The following is a 15,900-nucleotide window of genomic DNA, read 5'->3' on the forward strand; positions in this document are numbered from 1 at the left end:
TTTGTTTAGATGACGAATAAAGTCCTTTTAGTCAAGTCAGTAATCTCAGGCATAAACTACTGCCTGTGAACCGTACAATGACAAAAAATAAAGTTTTGATTGTCATCTGAAAAATAACAATAATAATTACACCGGTTGCCCGATCTTAACACAAGTGCCTCGTGCGAGAGATTTATTTCATTCGACCACTTGCGTTCTCAAACCTACGTTTTCGCCGAGGCATTCCACAAAGTACGGTCCAACTTTTTTATTCACAACTCTTCGAGTCTTTTATTCACAATTCTTTGGTCTTATAGAAAACTTTTACCCTCTCTGATACCCGGCTAGCTTGGGATGAGATTTCTGAGAATTCCCCGCGTATAAATTAGTTTTTGTTCATCATGGTGGGCGTACAGTGCTCATTATGTTGTGGTTTGTGACCATCATAACATCCGGTAAACCTTAGTTCCAAGGCCAAGTGCACTGACTTGTTCGTTCCACAGATGTTATTAGTTTCCATTCTTCCACTGACAAACAAGAAAACTACGCTTGTAAAGGCGGCGAAATACGAGATACAAAAACCCTCAACTTGTCTCGCAACATTGTTGCATCGCGAGTTGAACGAGTTGTTGCCCGTATTTCTACCGCGCGATCAACTTGTCTAGCAACAAATTTCAGTGATGCAAATTGCAGCAACATGTTGCAAAAAGTAGAACCGAGTTCTACTTTTTGCAACATTTTTTTTCAACTTGCAACACCGAAATTTGTTGCGAGACAAGTTGAGCGCGCGGTAGTAATACGGGCAACAACTCGTTCAACTGGCAATACAACAATGATGCGCGACAAGTTGAGGGTTTTTGTATCTCGTATTTCGCTGCCTTAAGACCGAAAATCTACAACGCCAGGACGAGATCGAGAAGTCTTTGTAAAATGTATGTCCAAACATAAGTTTCACTTTTAAAAAGTTTATTAAAAACACAGTATCGAGCGATGAAGATTATAAAAGAAGTTTAAAACTGCTTTTTGATGGGCAGTGATCGTTGTTTGAATATTTACCCTGAGGGTAGAGGTTGGGCTGGGTCATTAAGTTTCAAGGACATCTTTTTTATTCCCACGTTGCTTTATATACCGGCTTCAATATAATTTTTGTATGAAGGTAGTAGTGTTTTCCACAATTGGCCCTGCATTCTAATGACAACCTAGCTTCTAAGATTTTTATTGCACAATTCACTCAAAAATTAATTACTTCTGGGTTCCAGGGTTAAGTTGTTCTTGACCTCAAATTGTTAAGAAGCATAAATTGCAGTCGCTACGCAATTTGCGATTATATAAAAAACCACCTTTAGGAGAAAATTAAGTTGTAACCTTCGCCGAGATTCGGTGACTGCTTGTTTTGATAAACATAAAATGTTGCTATTTTCCCTGTTACTTTATGACCCTCTTTTGTTCACTTTTAGCATGTTACTCATGACTGACATAAAATCCGTTAGAATAACAATTTACTTGGGCGTACTGAGTTCAACATCATGTAAACATGCGAAAATGTGGTTAAATCTGCGTAAGCAACGAAGTAGCAACGAGCTTACCCCCCCCCCCCCCCCTGCCCTCCTTCCCGCCTGGGATGTGGCCAACAGCTGTGGGCGGCATGTGTCACGAGAAATAATTGTTCGTAGGTCGGAACAACGCGGACATCCTGTGAAATAACTTGTGGCTATCAGTTGGTATGGTTTAATGACCTCTGTATGTCCACACAAAAAAAGTTGGTATGCACGATAACAAATTGAAGGCTGAAGCTAGTCCAGTTCGAGAATGTACGAGCAGATGGGATTCTATGATACTGTACGGACCGACTCAGTTCCGTGCACGTAAAAAAAGCGCCTTCTTGTACTAGATGCTGTCTTGTTTTTAGTTTTGTAGACTGCGAAAAACTGTACGGTCACGTAAATATCACATGGCAAGTCTATTTTTAACGGGAGTGAACTAATTGGGAGATTAGAAGTAGCATTTTGTTCTGCGGTGCACTAAATTATATCTAATTGATGTTTCAATTAAAAGTGGAAACTACTTGGTGAAAGTGTGAAAACCTATTCTAAGGTAGCCCACTAGAGGTAAATGTATTGGCAGTTTAGAAATACGAATCTCAATAATGAAAGCCACAAGCTTAGCCAGAAAAAAAACCGCACTACTGTCAAATGAAGCTTTCATCCCCACATGGCCCACAAGTAAATTTAAATACGAAAATGCAGGGGGGGGGGGGGGCAGTTGCTCCCGCCGGGAAAATTTAAAAACTAAGAAAACTAAAGTTGTGCGGAGTTTGCCCCCCCCCCCCCCCCCAAGACAAAAATTCCTCGGTAGGGCCCTGAAAAACACAAGTTAAGATATCTATCATATGGGAGATTACTCCCACTCCCTGGGGTAGAGTTAACACGTTTCAGGGTGGGGGAGGGGAAGAACATACGATATATCACTGCAAAGACCTCTGTGAAATGGAGACTCGCAGTTTTGACATTAACGAGCGATCCACCAAAACGATAACGATTTTCTTACGTGCTCCAATCCGTGAAGCATTAATAAGCAATGACATACATGCAAAATAAACAAGGCCATACTCTCATTAAGCTCTGGAAAGCTCCTCGTTTCCGGTGATTCTCACTTCCGGGCCATCCTAACTACTGGCTTTAACCACGCACCCTGTAAAATCCTTCAGTGGGCCACATTGCCAAGGTTAACGCACGTCGCACCAGTCTATAAGTACATATTTTCGTGTCGCTTGTTTTCACGGTGCAGACAGTAAAAACTGGATAATTTACTGTACATGTGATAAGTATCTTTGCTTTGTCAACACCGCAAGCACAAACAAACTTGAGTTAACAAATTGTTATTTTTAGGAAGTACTTAAGGTAATTAAATAGTTCAAACAAGGCGCGAAACGAGTTCACATATCCCACGATATGTTTACACCGGGAGATTGGAGACCAGTTAATACATCTCTTGTAGTCCTAAGTCTAGCCACACATCGCGGTTTTGGAAAACAAAAACGTTGAATAACAAGCCTCTCCTTGGACATATAATGGGGATTTTTCACCATGTATTTTGACTGGCCATTTGTATCCTGACTCGCTTTACGGTCTCGCCAAAACAAAGCAAGACTTGTAAAAAAAACGCGCGAAACCACACACAAACTACTCTAACAAGATTTTTATTTTGGCACTTTTCGTTGTTTCGTTTCCCGGTCGCGACTGGATGCCGGCACGAAGTCTAAACACACAATTCAAAAACAGACAGTTTCTAAAATTTTATTACTTGTGATATTTACAAAATGAATTTGAAAATATTAAGAGAAAATACTTTAAAAAAGACCGTCTTACAAAGCACAATACATTTATCGCAGTGAACCATTCTTTCTACTTGTACTTTTAAAAAACACAAATAACATTCTAATTTGTTATCTACTTTCTTTAGTTCGTTACTTGATCTCGCAGCCATGGAATACTGAAAAACCGTGCACACCCTTAGAGAGCTTAAGAAATTTAAAAAAACCTCGATTAACTAACTTGGGAAAGCCATGGCCACCTACATTTTTACATTTTTTTCCAAATACAGCTTAAGTCACAGAATGACCGACATTGATTAAATGGGTGATAAGTGATATTTTAAAGAAGGCAAGAATTACCTTCGAGTATTTTTTTTTAATTATTTACGCTTGTTATTGCGTTGCACTAGTGAGGCAAGGTGAAGAGAGAAAAAAATTCTAAAAACACGGCGTTTATAAAAGATGGATAAGAATAATAAAACGTTAACTTAAAATAAAACTTTTACATATAAACTCCACCACAAAACGGTCACATATTTTAAGAAAGGCAACATCATAACACTAACAACAAAACACAAAGGTTCCCAGGGCCTCTCTCTCCAACTTAGTCGCTAGGGTCTTCTCAGCAGACATTGCTATTCAAGATGGCGGTTGGTCAAAAGGCCCTGGGGATGAGCTTTTCATCTGGAAAGAGGTCGAGTAAAGCACGTCCATAACTTTTCACAACATTTAATAAAGCAGAAAAAGACCTTCAGTCGTGATGCAAATTAAACTGACGCAAGAAATATCAGATTAATAGAAATTACGTCACAGGAATACCATCCTCCGTATCTGAGCCATGTATGGGATACCTGTTAAGTTATACTACAATTTTGAGATAACACCTAACGAGTATTAGTCTCCTTTCAGCCATTTTTCGGTGTCACGCAACGGAGCGTTGCATGGAGCGTTGCATGAAACCACAGAAAATGGCTGCGCAGGCCAGGAGGCAGAGGGGACTAAATGGTAACGCCTCGTTATCAATAGAGGTTTCATTTCAAGCAAGTAAGTGAGACTTCTGCAGGCACCAAGTGAACTTTCCTTATCAATGACGTTTCCACGTTATGGAGGTATCCGTTTGGCTGTCCTCAAATCTACTTTGAGATGCAACTAACTTAAGTTGTTTAAATCTAACTACACCAGACAGACTCAACTTACAGAGGATGGTACACCTTATAAATTATATATTACATTTTTAAACCTGTTGATCTGTTAACCTGAATTTTCCTTGCGTTGTTCTTGTGTTTGAACAGTGCATCTACAAACTGTAAAATTTTGCATCTCAAATTGACTACATTTTTTATGTTAACAAAATTCCTGCAACACTTCGTTTCTAATTCTGTTGTGGCTTATATGACAAAATACTACGAATCACCGACTGCTGTGACTTGATAGACTGGTGACTAGGCGGCCTGATGGCAGCAGGTTCTAGGCACTCCGCGGGCGGAACGTACAAACTCTGCTGGGTCTGGGGCCGAGCGGAGTGCCGTGATGCTGAGGGTCTGTGGTGAGAGAACACCCGCGGAGACGAGCGAGACTGGAGCCGGCTTCGGATCTCTGAAAGTACACAATAAAGTTTATTTGTAAACCACTTCTATCGATCACTCTTTTATCGTCAAGTTAATAGCTAATAGATGGACTCAAATTTAACAGCTATAACCCAATGTGTTCTCGCGTTGCATCGTCCTCTGTAGAAAACAGCCAAGACCTTATAATCATTCTTTCCAGTTCCTCTGTATTTAGTCTAAACACTTCAAGGTTTACAAATCAAAACCCCAAAATGGTAATTGCCAGTTAGTTTTAATTGCCGCTAGTTGCCAACACTACAAAACAAGATACAAATCATTTCAAATTTTACCTTCAATTTCTGCTTCCGCCGTACCAGGCCTCGGCTTGTTCTGCTCGATCAACGCATCTTTCTTCTTTTCCGTAGCAATAAACGGGGAACTGGGTTTACATCCGGGACTTGTCCACTGATACTGAGTGTAACCCTGCGAGCCTGCAGTGCGGGGTGTTCTGGGAAAATTTAAACAACAGTTACGATGTGTAATAGGTTGGGTGGGGCAGGGTGGAACCTTTCGTCTTCTATCGGGAGCAACCGTTTTCATTTTGTTTGGCTGATCACGGTTTTTCAGCCAACATCAAACTCGGTTCACAAGGTTGATCTGGTTGAAGTTTTCCAATATAATTTCAACCATTTTCGGCTAAAGCCATTGATTAATATTCAACAAACCTTTCAACTGAATCAACAAAAAACAAGAAAACGGTTTTTTTTTCCAGTAGAACACGAAAAATCAGCCCAACCATACGAAAACAGTTGATCACAGTGGTGCGATTTTCGCTTGAGTGTCAAAAGTACTTCGCGTTTGCTTTGGTTTTGCATTGTTATGCTTAGTGATTGAAAAAAAACTCAAGCCATTTACATGTATTTCCTGCGAGTTTTGATTGGTTCACTGGATTATCTGTGTGTGTTTTTGTGATTGGCCAGAGGGATTTCTTTGGCTTTGTTTTTACGACACTCAATTGAAAACCGCTCTAAAACACGGCCTAACAGTTCAACTAATTTAACCGAAAACGGTTGAAAAAGTGTTCAATTGGATAATTTCAATCAAATCAACTAAACCTGGTTACAGACGAGATGGTCGCCTCAATAACAAGATCTTAATTTTAGACGAGGTTTTCCCGTGCAGTTTCCTTATTTAAAGGAGCAATGTCTAAGTATCTTTAATACATGTACCCTGGACTAAAAAGGAAAACTTTAGAAGGACACAAGAGATAAAAATAAACCAGAAAGAAACTAGGATAGTAGCAACTGGAGACTGACAACGTTTAGACCACCTACAGGGGCCCCATGTCATGACCACCAATTTTTGCGGCTTTTCACCCACTATTCTTTGGCAGAACCCATTTTCGGGCTTCTCCCTAACTCACCAAACAAATAGAAACAGTATTAATAGGGCCATAAAAAAATTGTGTCGACCTCCCAGACGGTCTGGGCAGATAAACAGACCAGTATTATAGAAATCTCATGTCTGGGCAGTGGACTCAGTTCTGCTGATATGAGTGTGATTTTACAACAGGAAAAGAATAAAGGAATGGATTGTGGAATAATGCACTTTTTATCCTTAAAATGACAGAAGTTTTGTAACAAGCACCAAAACTTTCTAAAGCCTGATAGTTTTTTTTTTTCGTGACTGCACAGGGCTTTAGCAAAACTCTTTAGATAAGTCTTGACGAGAGGAGAATTCTAAAAGCAAGTGTTATGCAAAGTGCATAGCTCAGGAATGGAACTCAAGAGAATCAGCATAGACAACAAAGAAGATATGAAGAGATAAACCTGTTGATGCCACAGAAAAGCCCAGCACAGCCAAAGAGGTGCTTTGGACAGTCAAGTAAGACAGAAATGAAGTATTTTCTGGACCTAGAAGTCTGTAAGAGAAAAGCGTCAGAAAGATAACACACAAACAGACAGAGAGACAGACAACAGACAGACAGACATAGATATATGGTTAGTGTAAACAAACCACAGATGCTTATTTCACCACCCAAAATTGATTGCAAGCTTTTAGTATAAATAAGAAGACCCGGGGGGGGGGGGAGCACTCAAAAAAGTTTTATACGGGGAGGCTCCGCCCCAAGCTCTTACCCCTTACCCTTTTATATACCATTTTGACAGAAATTGTACCCCTTTCATATACCTTTTACTGAAAAAAGGTACCCCTTTCATATACCTTAGAGACGTGGCATAGCCTTAGAACAGGACTAGGACGTTTTCTTGTCGTTTTCATGTAGCGCTTAATAAATTAAAATAATACAGCCATAAAGTGCGTCTGTTCGAAATATTTTAATTACAGGCCTTTTAAAAAACCTAAATATATTTTTTTTTTTTTTTTTTTTTTTTTAAAAAACCTAAATGGCGGATTTTCATACCCTTTCATATACCTAAGCTTGTGAAATCGCTACCCTTTTATATACCTGAAGCCTGAAAAAGGTACCCCTTTCCCCTCGTTAGGGTCCTTCTGTTGTGTTCTTGGACAAAACCCTTTATTCTCATGCTGCTTCTGTTCACCCAAGAGTGTAAATGAGTGCTGGTGAATCGTTTGTGCAGCAACCCAAAATTTTCAATTAATTTTTCCTGACATCAAATTTACATCACGTTGCTTGTTTTACATTTTGTTGCGTAAACACAAGAATATTGAACTTGTAACATTTCTAGTGTTCAGTGAACAGCTAACATACAATGAAAAAAAAAAAATAGTGCAACACTGCTGCAAAAACCAAAAAAATCTCTGTGTATGAATAAGTAGCAGCCAACAAGAGTGAAATCTGTATATTGAGAAGAAATCTGAAAGAAAGCTGTATCATTTTTTTCAAATCTTGCTTGTTTTGCAAATTCACCGATAGACAACCATCAATTAATATCTGCTTGTTTTTCTGTGGGCAAGAAGAATAAGTATTTTGAATTTCAAAGTTACCTTGGTTTTTCAGCCTCTTCTTTCTCCCGTTTCTTCCTCTCCAGTTCCTCTCTCTCCTTCCTCTTTGCGTCATTGTATTTTTGTATCTCATCCAACTCAAGGCTTGATTCTTGTTGTAGCAGTTGATCATCGTACATGGGCGACTTCATTGCTTCATTGTAACCTTCCCTGAATTCACGATCTGATGTGCACACTGCCCTGATCATGTCCAGGACAAGTTCCTTTTCTGTGTTATCATAAAATGAGAAGGAGGAACTGTCAAATGTATAGCTTATAAGTGATAAATGTTGTCTCAGTAGAGAGATAAGAACTTTAAAAATTGTAATCTAAATCATATCAAAAAATCGAATTTTTTGGAAGAAAAGTTTTGTTGCAAACAAGATCTTATCAATAGAGGTTTCATTTCAAGCAAGTGAGACTTGCAGGCACCAAGTGAACTTTCCTTATCAATGACGTTTCCACGTTATGGAGGTATCTGTTTGGCTGTACTCAAATTTACTTTGAGATGCAACTAACTTAAGTTGTTTAAATCTAACTACACAAGACAAACTCAACTTACAGAGGATGGTACACCTGTATATTACATTTTTAAACCTGTTGATCTGTTATGTATCATAAAATGAAAAGGAGGTACCGTATTTACTCGAATAAGCGCCGCCCCCCAATTAAGCGCCGCTCTCGAATAAGCGCCGCATTTTAGACAAAAAAGTTAATAAGCGCCGCCCCCGAATAAGCGCCGCAGTCCCGATGCGGCACTTATTCGAGGAATTCCGTTTGACTAAAAACAGCACTACAAAGCAACTCAAAACAAACTTGGACATTTCTTTCCAACAAAAGAGATGTTTTGCAGTTCAATGTAATTGCTGTACTTCTCGCCCATAAATTTTCTATCCAACATTCTTACTCTACCTAGCTCTGTAAATATTGTGAAGGCCGCAAACTTTGCCAGGACAGCTAGCGCCACTTCTCTCTTCAGAAAAAGACGATTACTGACAATCAAAAGACGCTATTTTCAATTACTTTTAAAGATAAGATTCTTTGTGGCGTCCAAATTTTTAAATAAGCGCCGCCCTCAAATAAGCGCCGCCCTCGAATAAGCGCCGCACTTGAGGTGCAAAAAATGTAATAAGCGCCGGGGCGCTTATTCGAGTAAATACGGTACTGTCAAATGTATAGCTTTTAAGTGATAAATGTTGTCTCAGTAGAGAGATAAGAACTTCATAACTTGTAATCTAAATCATATCAAAAAATCGAATTTTTTTGGAAGAAATGTTTTGTTGCAAACAAGATATTACAAGACAAAATTTCAAAGGATTGATAAATAAACTATGCAATCTGATCACTAGGGTGCCATCAGAGGAACCTCTATTCAGATATAAGACTGAGAAAATTGTGAATTTGTAAGCCTCTTCTCATATGGTGTGAGTAGTACCGTGGCCTAATGGTTAGTGCACTGGACTTCGGATTGAGTGATTGGGTTCAAGACTTGGCTGGGGTTTTGCATTCTGTTCTTGGGCAAGTCATCTTACTTTCACAATGCCTCTTGTTATCCCGGTGTATTAATGGATACTGGCAAATTTAATGCTAGGCTTTAACCTTGTGATGGACTAACATCCTATCCAGATACGGGAAGAAGGGGGGGGGGGGGAGGGATATACTGCAAGTCACCTCATGCTGTGAAAACAAGAGATAAGCGCTCAGTGGCTTTATGATGATTAGGTTCCAACCTACCTTACCTAAAATAACATAGCTTTTCCTCCTGATACTGTAGCTACCCTGTTGTTAAAGTAATCATTCATGATATTGCTTTTCAATTTTTTTAAACAAACTTGCCAAGTCTTACCTCTTTCAGGGGCATAAACCAACCATGATTTAATGTCATCAGGATGAGTTGGCTGGAGGATGTTTACCAACATGTTGAGCATCTAAAACAAGAAAGTAAATTAAAGCATAAATTTAATGATAATTGACCATGAGATGTCTTGCCCTTTGGTCTGAAGTAGGGTTTGCTTTTTGGGAGGAAAACTCAGAGGGGCAAAAAGATTTAAGGCAGGCCCCCTCTCTACCTTGGAGCAGAAAAGAGCCCACCTACACTCTGCCATCACCTTGGGAGAGGGTGGGAGAGTGAGGAGTAGGTTCACCCCCATTCTTCCAACCTGCTGAGCACCTCTGCATCTGTAACTGAGAGGCATCTCGTATCTCGCTGATTATTCTGGGTAATAAATTTTTAAATGAAAAATGAGATCTAACAAAAGCGTTATTGTACTTGATATTTAGCACTCTTGTGTATTAACCAAATAGAAACCTGTTCTGGTACTTAAGTATCTTCCTCCCAGGATCTTGCTTCATTGGCAGAAAAGCAACAACACTTAAGAAGTTAATTACTCAACAAACAATAATTAACCTTACAGACGCAAACACCCTTAGAGGTGCCCACATACAAGAGGTCTATGTTAGAAGGTTTATTGGGAAGTCAAATTTTAACAACTGAAAAACATCCCCTCAACCTTGCAGTCCATGTGTAAAATCACTGTGCATAGCCCTGTAGCCCAGGGGTGGGGGGCACCCCCCCATATGGACTATACGAGGACGGGCCACTGGATAGGGTATGGTTTTTAACCCCACCGGCCCTGAACAAGTTATATAATTTCAAGCTCGTCTGTCCTAATCAGGGTCTGTATCCATCCTTAACAGGGTATTGCTGCACGTCTGTTGTTGAGTATTTAGATTGTTTTTTTGCTTCAATTAAAAGCATTATTTTATTTGCTGCAATTGGTGTTTACGTCTCTGTGCGTTGAACAACACGAACGGATACAAGTGACAATGAGCCATAAATTAAATACTTTATCCTAAATAGGGTCTTAAAATAGAGAATGTTGTCCTACACATGCAGGGTAGGTATTTTACATTTTTATTGTCCCTTATACCTAAACATGGGTCAAGTACCCCTCTCCCTCCCCCCCCCCCCCCATCGGCCCTGTAGATGGCTTCTCATATACAGTAAAATTGGGCGATTCCAGAAAATAACCATACCATACCACGGACGGCTTTTTTGGACTTCCAAGGGCAAGGGGGGTTCTTTGAACTGGAATTCTAAAGGCATGAGGGGATACTTACGATTGGAATTCGAAGGCATGGGGTTGTTCCAGATCTTGGATTTGCAGGGGTGACAGACAAGAGTGTGTTCCTTGAAAATGCTAATTTTGTGGACCACTTATTCGTAAATAAAGCACGAACTGATGACCACGTCGCGAAAGCAGGATACAAAACGAGTATTGAACGATCAGGCATGTGTTTGTGTTTATTTACAAAAGAAAACCGCTAAAATGTGGGTTGTACATCAAGCTCCAGTGACCTAAAGGTTGATTAATTTCTTCATTCTCTCTTTTTTTTTTCTTGTCAAAGTGGATCCACAAAATATTTAGTCCATTCATTGGAGTGTGAAAGTCTTTTGCTACGCTTCGAGATGCCATTTTGAAGCACATGGGATTGGAAGCGACTGCTGACCCTGAAGGCTCAAATTCAAGATGGCTGCACTTGATCGTATTATTTTCCGAGTGTACCCACGTACATCACACAATATTCTTATTTTAATGTTTATTACCAGTTTGAGGCAATATAAAGTTAATGTAGGTTGTATCTGTTGAACAAGGGTAAGGAGAAAACTCTTAGTTTTTTTACATTTTCATCCCAGAATTTCCTGAGTCATATAATGACTTTTCTGTTACAGATCGAGTCATTTGAAATAATGTGATTTAAAATACACCAAATTGGGCGTAGTTGCAAACCCTGCTGGGAGTTCTTAAGGGCTTGACGAAAAAACGAAAAAATTGAATGGGAGGGGGGGTTAACGATTATGGAACTCCGAGGACGTGGGGGGGATAATGCAATTAAGTAAGTACTTTATTTAAACACATATCACCAATTAGCCTGGGCTCGTTTAAAAGTGAACATTTATAATTCTAAAAATTACAAAGTTCCTTTTTTGAATTTTCGAAAGGCAAGGGGGGGGGGCTAAAATATGGAAACCGTCCATGGTATGGTATGGACATTTTCTGGAATCGCCCATTGGAGTGGGGGTGTTAAAAAAATCTTAGGTACCGGTAAGTGTGCGGGTAGATTCTTTACGTATGGGTGTATTGGGTGTATAAAATCATTGTTTCCTTCAAACCTCCCTGTTACTTTGTCCTTGAATACCTTGACTTAAGGTATACATGCATTTACATGTACCAGTACAGTATGTCAGATCTGGTTCTGCCTACACAAATGCAAATCTCCAAGGAAAACTGTACATTGTCATGCACTTACTGTGAGATCACTATCAGATTCTGGAGCAATGTGCTGCATTGGAAGTCCCTGTCGAAACATGGTAGGTCTGTCTCCTTGTCTCGACTCTCCTTGCCTTGATGGTGGCTTCTCACCATTCCGTGATGGAGGTTTTTCTCCATTCCTTGATGGGGGTTTCTCCCCATTCCTTGATGGAGGAGGGAGCTCCCGGCCTCTGGATGGTGGAGGCCTCTCTCCTTGTCTTGACCCCTGCCTTGAAGGTGGCACCTGATAACTTGTCGTGTTTGTGTAAGGGTTCTTACTTTTGATGCCTGCAGCTTCGGTGAATCTCTTTAGTTCCTCCCGCCAGGTTTGTGTGATTGGAACTGTAAACCAATTATAAAGTATTGTAAAAATCATGTTATAATTAATAATTATTATGATGATTGATCATATATGCAGTACAGTGTACCACCGCTTGCATCTACATGTGAACACATGCCGCTGAAACATTATCTAATTGGGTATCAAACATGGCATGATTGGTCTGATTTGTGTCAATAAGCATTAAGTAAATGAATTTTTTTTTTGGTGGGGGGGGGGGGAATAGGAACCTGGGAGTACAGGAGGTAGGAGCCCTATGGTAGGGAGGAGAAGAGAGGGTGGGGGGTGCCCAAGGTGGCTGGAACTGAAAGAATAGGGGAAATGTTTGTGACATTGAGTAATATTTTAAATTAGTAGAAACTCAACTGTGTTCTATTGGAAATCCGCGAATCTGATTGGTTCTCCCACTGTTTTCTATTCGTTGATAGAAAACAGTCGCGTGCGCACGTAGCTGTTTAAGTGGTAAATTTTCTCGATTTATGTCATTAAGGTACACAATATTGTAGGTTTTGGACTGCAATCCTTTAGAAATTCTACTAAAACAATTAGACTACTCGCCCTCGTTTTCTATGAGCGATAGTCAACTCGGCTTCGCCTCGTTGACTATTTGCTCATAGAAAACTCGGGCTTGTAGTCTAATTGTTAAATAGAAAAAGGACCAAGAGGTAGGAACCACTAAGGAAAGGATAGGAAACAGACAAAAAAGTACGGGCAACAGAAAATTCAGCCCCCATTCCCCCTCCCTCATGTAAGTTCTATAAAGTTTCACTCAAGAGAGTATTTTAAATAGGCGAAGCGCGCTTTTCCATCTCGTGTTCCACAACATAACCTAAGAATTTGCTAGTGAATACAACTGAACAACAACTTTATAAATCATCATTTTCCATAGCTAATGGCTGACTCATGTAATACAACAACAACATATAAAATTATCTGCTTTTGAGTTATCATGTATGGTACTTGCTTAGAAGTTTAATGAGTTTAATGGCCAATGCATTTACAAGCTTCAAATTGTGTTTACAAGTTCTTTGGCATTTCTGACAGCAATTCATGGTAATGTTTACTTTGTTACTGCAGCTCATTTCAAAAACAAATTTGGGACTTAAAATTTTTTTCTGCTGTTCAACAATTTGCTGTGCATGTGCTGGTCACTGATATAATTTTCAACAGACTACAACAATGACGAATAGTAACAAATCCAGAAATAGAATTGTGGAAGTGATTTATCACTTACTTCAAAATAAAAAATCCTTTTAGCAGGTGAAAGAATTGTGTGGTAAACTTTGCAGATTAGCATAAGCCTGTGAGGTATTAAATCCTTTGCAAAATTTTATTCAAAAATCAGCAGGGTAGAGATTGGGAGGGCAGTGGAGAAAACTTTGTTGGCTTTATACTTTACTTCTTTAATACTTAAATAAAACAGCGGGTATAAATAATGAATAACATTATTGTCTACAGATCTAGCAACGTAAATATAAATTTAGAGGGAGGGTTTGTTTTTTAATAATAATCAATATATTCTTGCATTATATCCAGAAGAGGAATGCAAACAAAGGAAAGCACGAAAATACTAAAAAAGATTAGTACTGTTTGTTAGAATATTTTCGTTTCAGACAGGAAATTTTCTCTCTGCTAAAAAATCATCGAAAAAAATTTCAAGAATTCAACTTAAAATCCTATTGACAATTCCTTGCTTATGGCTTTTCAAAGATGACGCAAATTGGCAGAGCAAAGAAATAGCTTGAACAAAGCAATAAAAACACTCATTCTGTTTGCCTCTCGAAAGTCAACGGAAGCAATTTCCAGACGGCAGACATTAGCTATTTCTTTACTTACATTTTACACGGCATTCAAGAGCCATAAAGGAATTATCAGGAATTATTAATCGCTGCGGTACGGTGTCGATTACCTTTTAACTCACAACAATTCATCGTTGCTAAGTACAATTAGAACTTCATTACCGCCAGCTTATAACAAGAAAATGGTGAAATTCTTACCTAATCCGATAGACGGAACAGCTTTTTCTTTAGCGAAGACAACTGTATCGGCATTGATCGGTAGCCGCAATCCGTGGCTAGATTTCAAAGGCCTTTGTCGCATTTGGTCGATAGTCGGGGTGCAAACCATGTATCTCCCCACATTTTCTTCAACGCCAGAGTCGATCACAGTACAAACTGGGATGTCTAAAAGTCCTTTTAGATGCCTTACTCTCTGTGGATGAGGGTTATGCCTTGCAAAAAATGGATTCTTGCTGTTTCTGTTGGGAAAACTACTCGTAGTACTTAGCGACGACTCGGATCTGCGAGGCCATGCGTACCGACTTGTTAGCGGCATCTTATCTTCAAAGTTCTCCTGAACTGTACCTCGAACGAGGAGTGGCTGCCCTCCGCTTGGTGTAAACGTAGGCATATTGTCCATTCCCTGGGAAAATCGGTGTTTTTTGAGAGTTTTCGAGCCGATTTCAGCAAACCAGGCAACTTTAGCGCGATCCCTCCAAATGAAGTTTGTAGCCGGGATCCAATGTCAAGTCACACACACTGTAATCATTCCAGGAGTTCTAATTGGTTGTTCCGTCGCTATAGAAACATGAATAAGAAATTCCGAACAATTTGACCAAGCTTTCAAGCGGGTTCATGTTAATTTATTTGTGGCTCCAAAATGACTGCTACTATTGATTATTCTAAGATACTAATGGTTTATTAAATCAACTGAGTCAGAAAAGCCATTATGTTTTGGTCCGTTTCCAAGTTGCTTGGTTTTATACCGAGACTTTATAGGGCGCGCGCAAGAACAACTACCAAGTGACTCACTCAGCTGTAATGAAACGCCTTTGTTAGTTCTCTCTCCCAAGTGGCTTAACATGTTATTGTTCTCGATTCAAATTTTTTCTACAGCGTTTTCAGCTTCTTTCTTAAAAGAATCACGAAAGTATGTGTCCGTGCGAGCCCTGGAGTCAAACATAGACATGAGCTAACTAAAATGAAACCGGAGGGAAGGGAACTCACATATGAAACAGATGTAAACCCCTAAAGGAAACCACTCTGGGTGTGACTAGAGCTGTCCAAAAAATGCTCAAAATTGCCCAAAAAGTTGCTTCGAAGTCCAAAAAGTTGCTCGAAAGTTGCTCAAAAAGATCCAAAACGTTGCTTTTGAAGAAGAAAATTATCCAGATTTTTGCTTATTTGCCTTTGAAGGTCAGTACGATTTCTTAGCATTTTCATGCAATTCAACTGCAACAGAAATATTTACATAACCGTTTTTAAGGCCAAAATTTGTTAAATTACAAGAATTTCTTTCACTAATAACAATCGTGAAGACACCGATGACGTCATGTTTGCTGAGCAGTTTTGACAATTTTTAATGCTGAATGATCCGAAAGTTGAAGCATCTTCCGAACTTTCTCGGAAATCTTCCGCAAATTTCGTTAATCTTCGGAGAAGTTTG

At 39.4% G+C, this 15,900-nt stretch overlaps 1 protein-coding gene across 1 annotated transcript; it reads right to left on the reverse strand.

The window, feature by feature from the left end:
- Positions 1 to 3,259: 3,259 nt before the first annotated feature.
- LOC144652568 (uncharacterized) lies at positions 3,260 to 14,973 on the reverse strand. Its single transcript, XM_078512623.1, has 6 exons — positions 14,454 to 14,973; positions 12,115 to 12,458; positions 9,650 to 9,731; positions 7,807 to 8,032; positions 5,190 to 5,347; positions 3,260 to 4,888 (listed from the first exon to the last, which is right to left on the reverse strand). Exons 1-6 carry the CDS (start codon positions 14,872 to 14,874, stop codon positions 4,665 to 4,667), a joined length of 1,455 nt encoding a protein of 484 aa, XP_078368749.1. The 5' UTR covers positions 14,875 to 14,973; the 3' UTR covers positions 3,260 to 4,664.
- Positions 14,974 to 15,900: the final 927 nt, after the last annotated feature.

The sequence above is a fragment of the Oculina patagonica genome, chromosome 4, assembly GCF_052425735.1.
Source record: "Oculina patagonica isolate OP01 chromosome 4, crgOcupat, whole genome shotgun sequence".
Lineage (NCBI taxonomy): Eukaryota > Metazoa > Cnidaria > Anthozoa > Scleractinia > Oculinidae > Oculina > Oculina patagonica.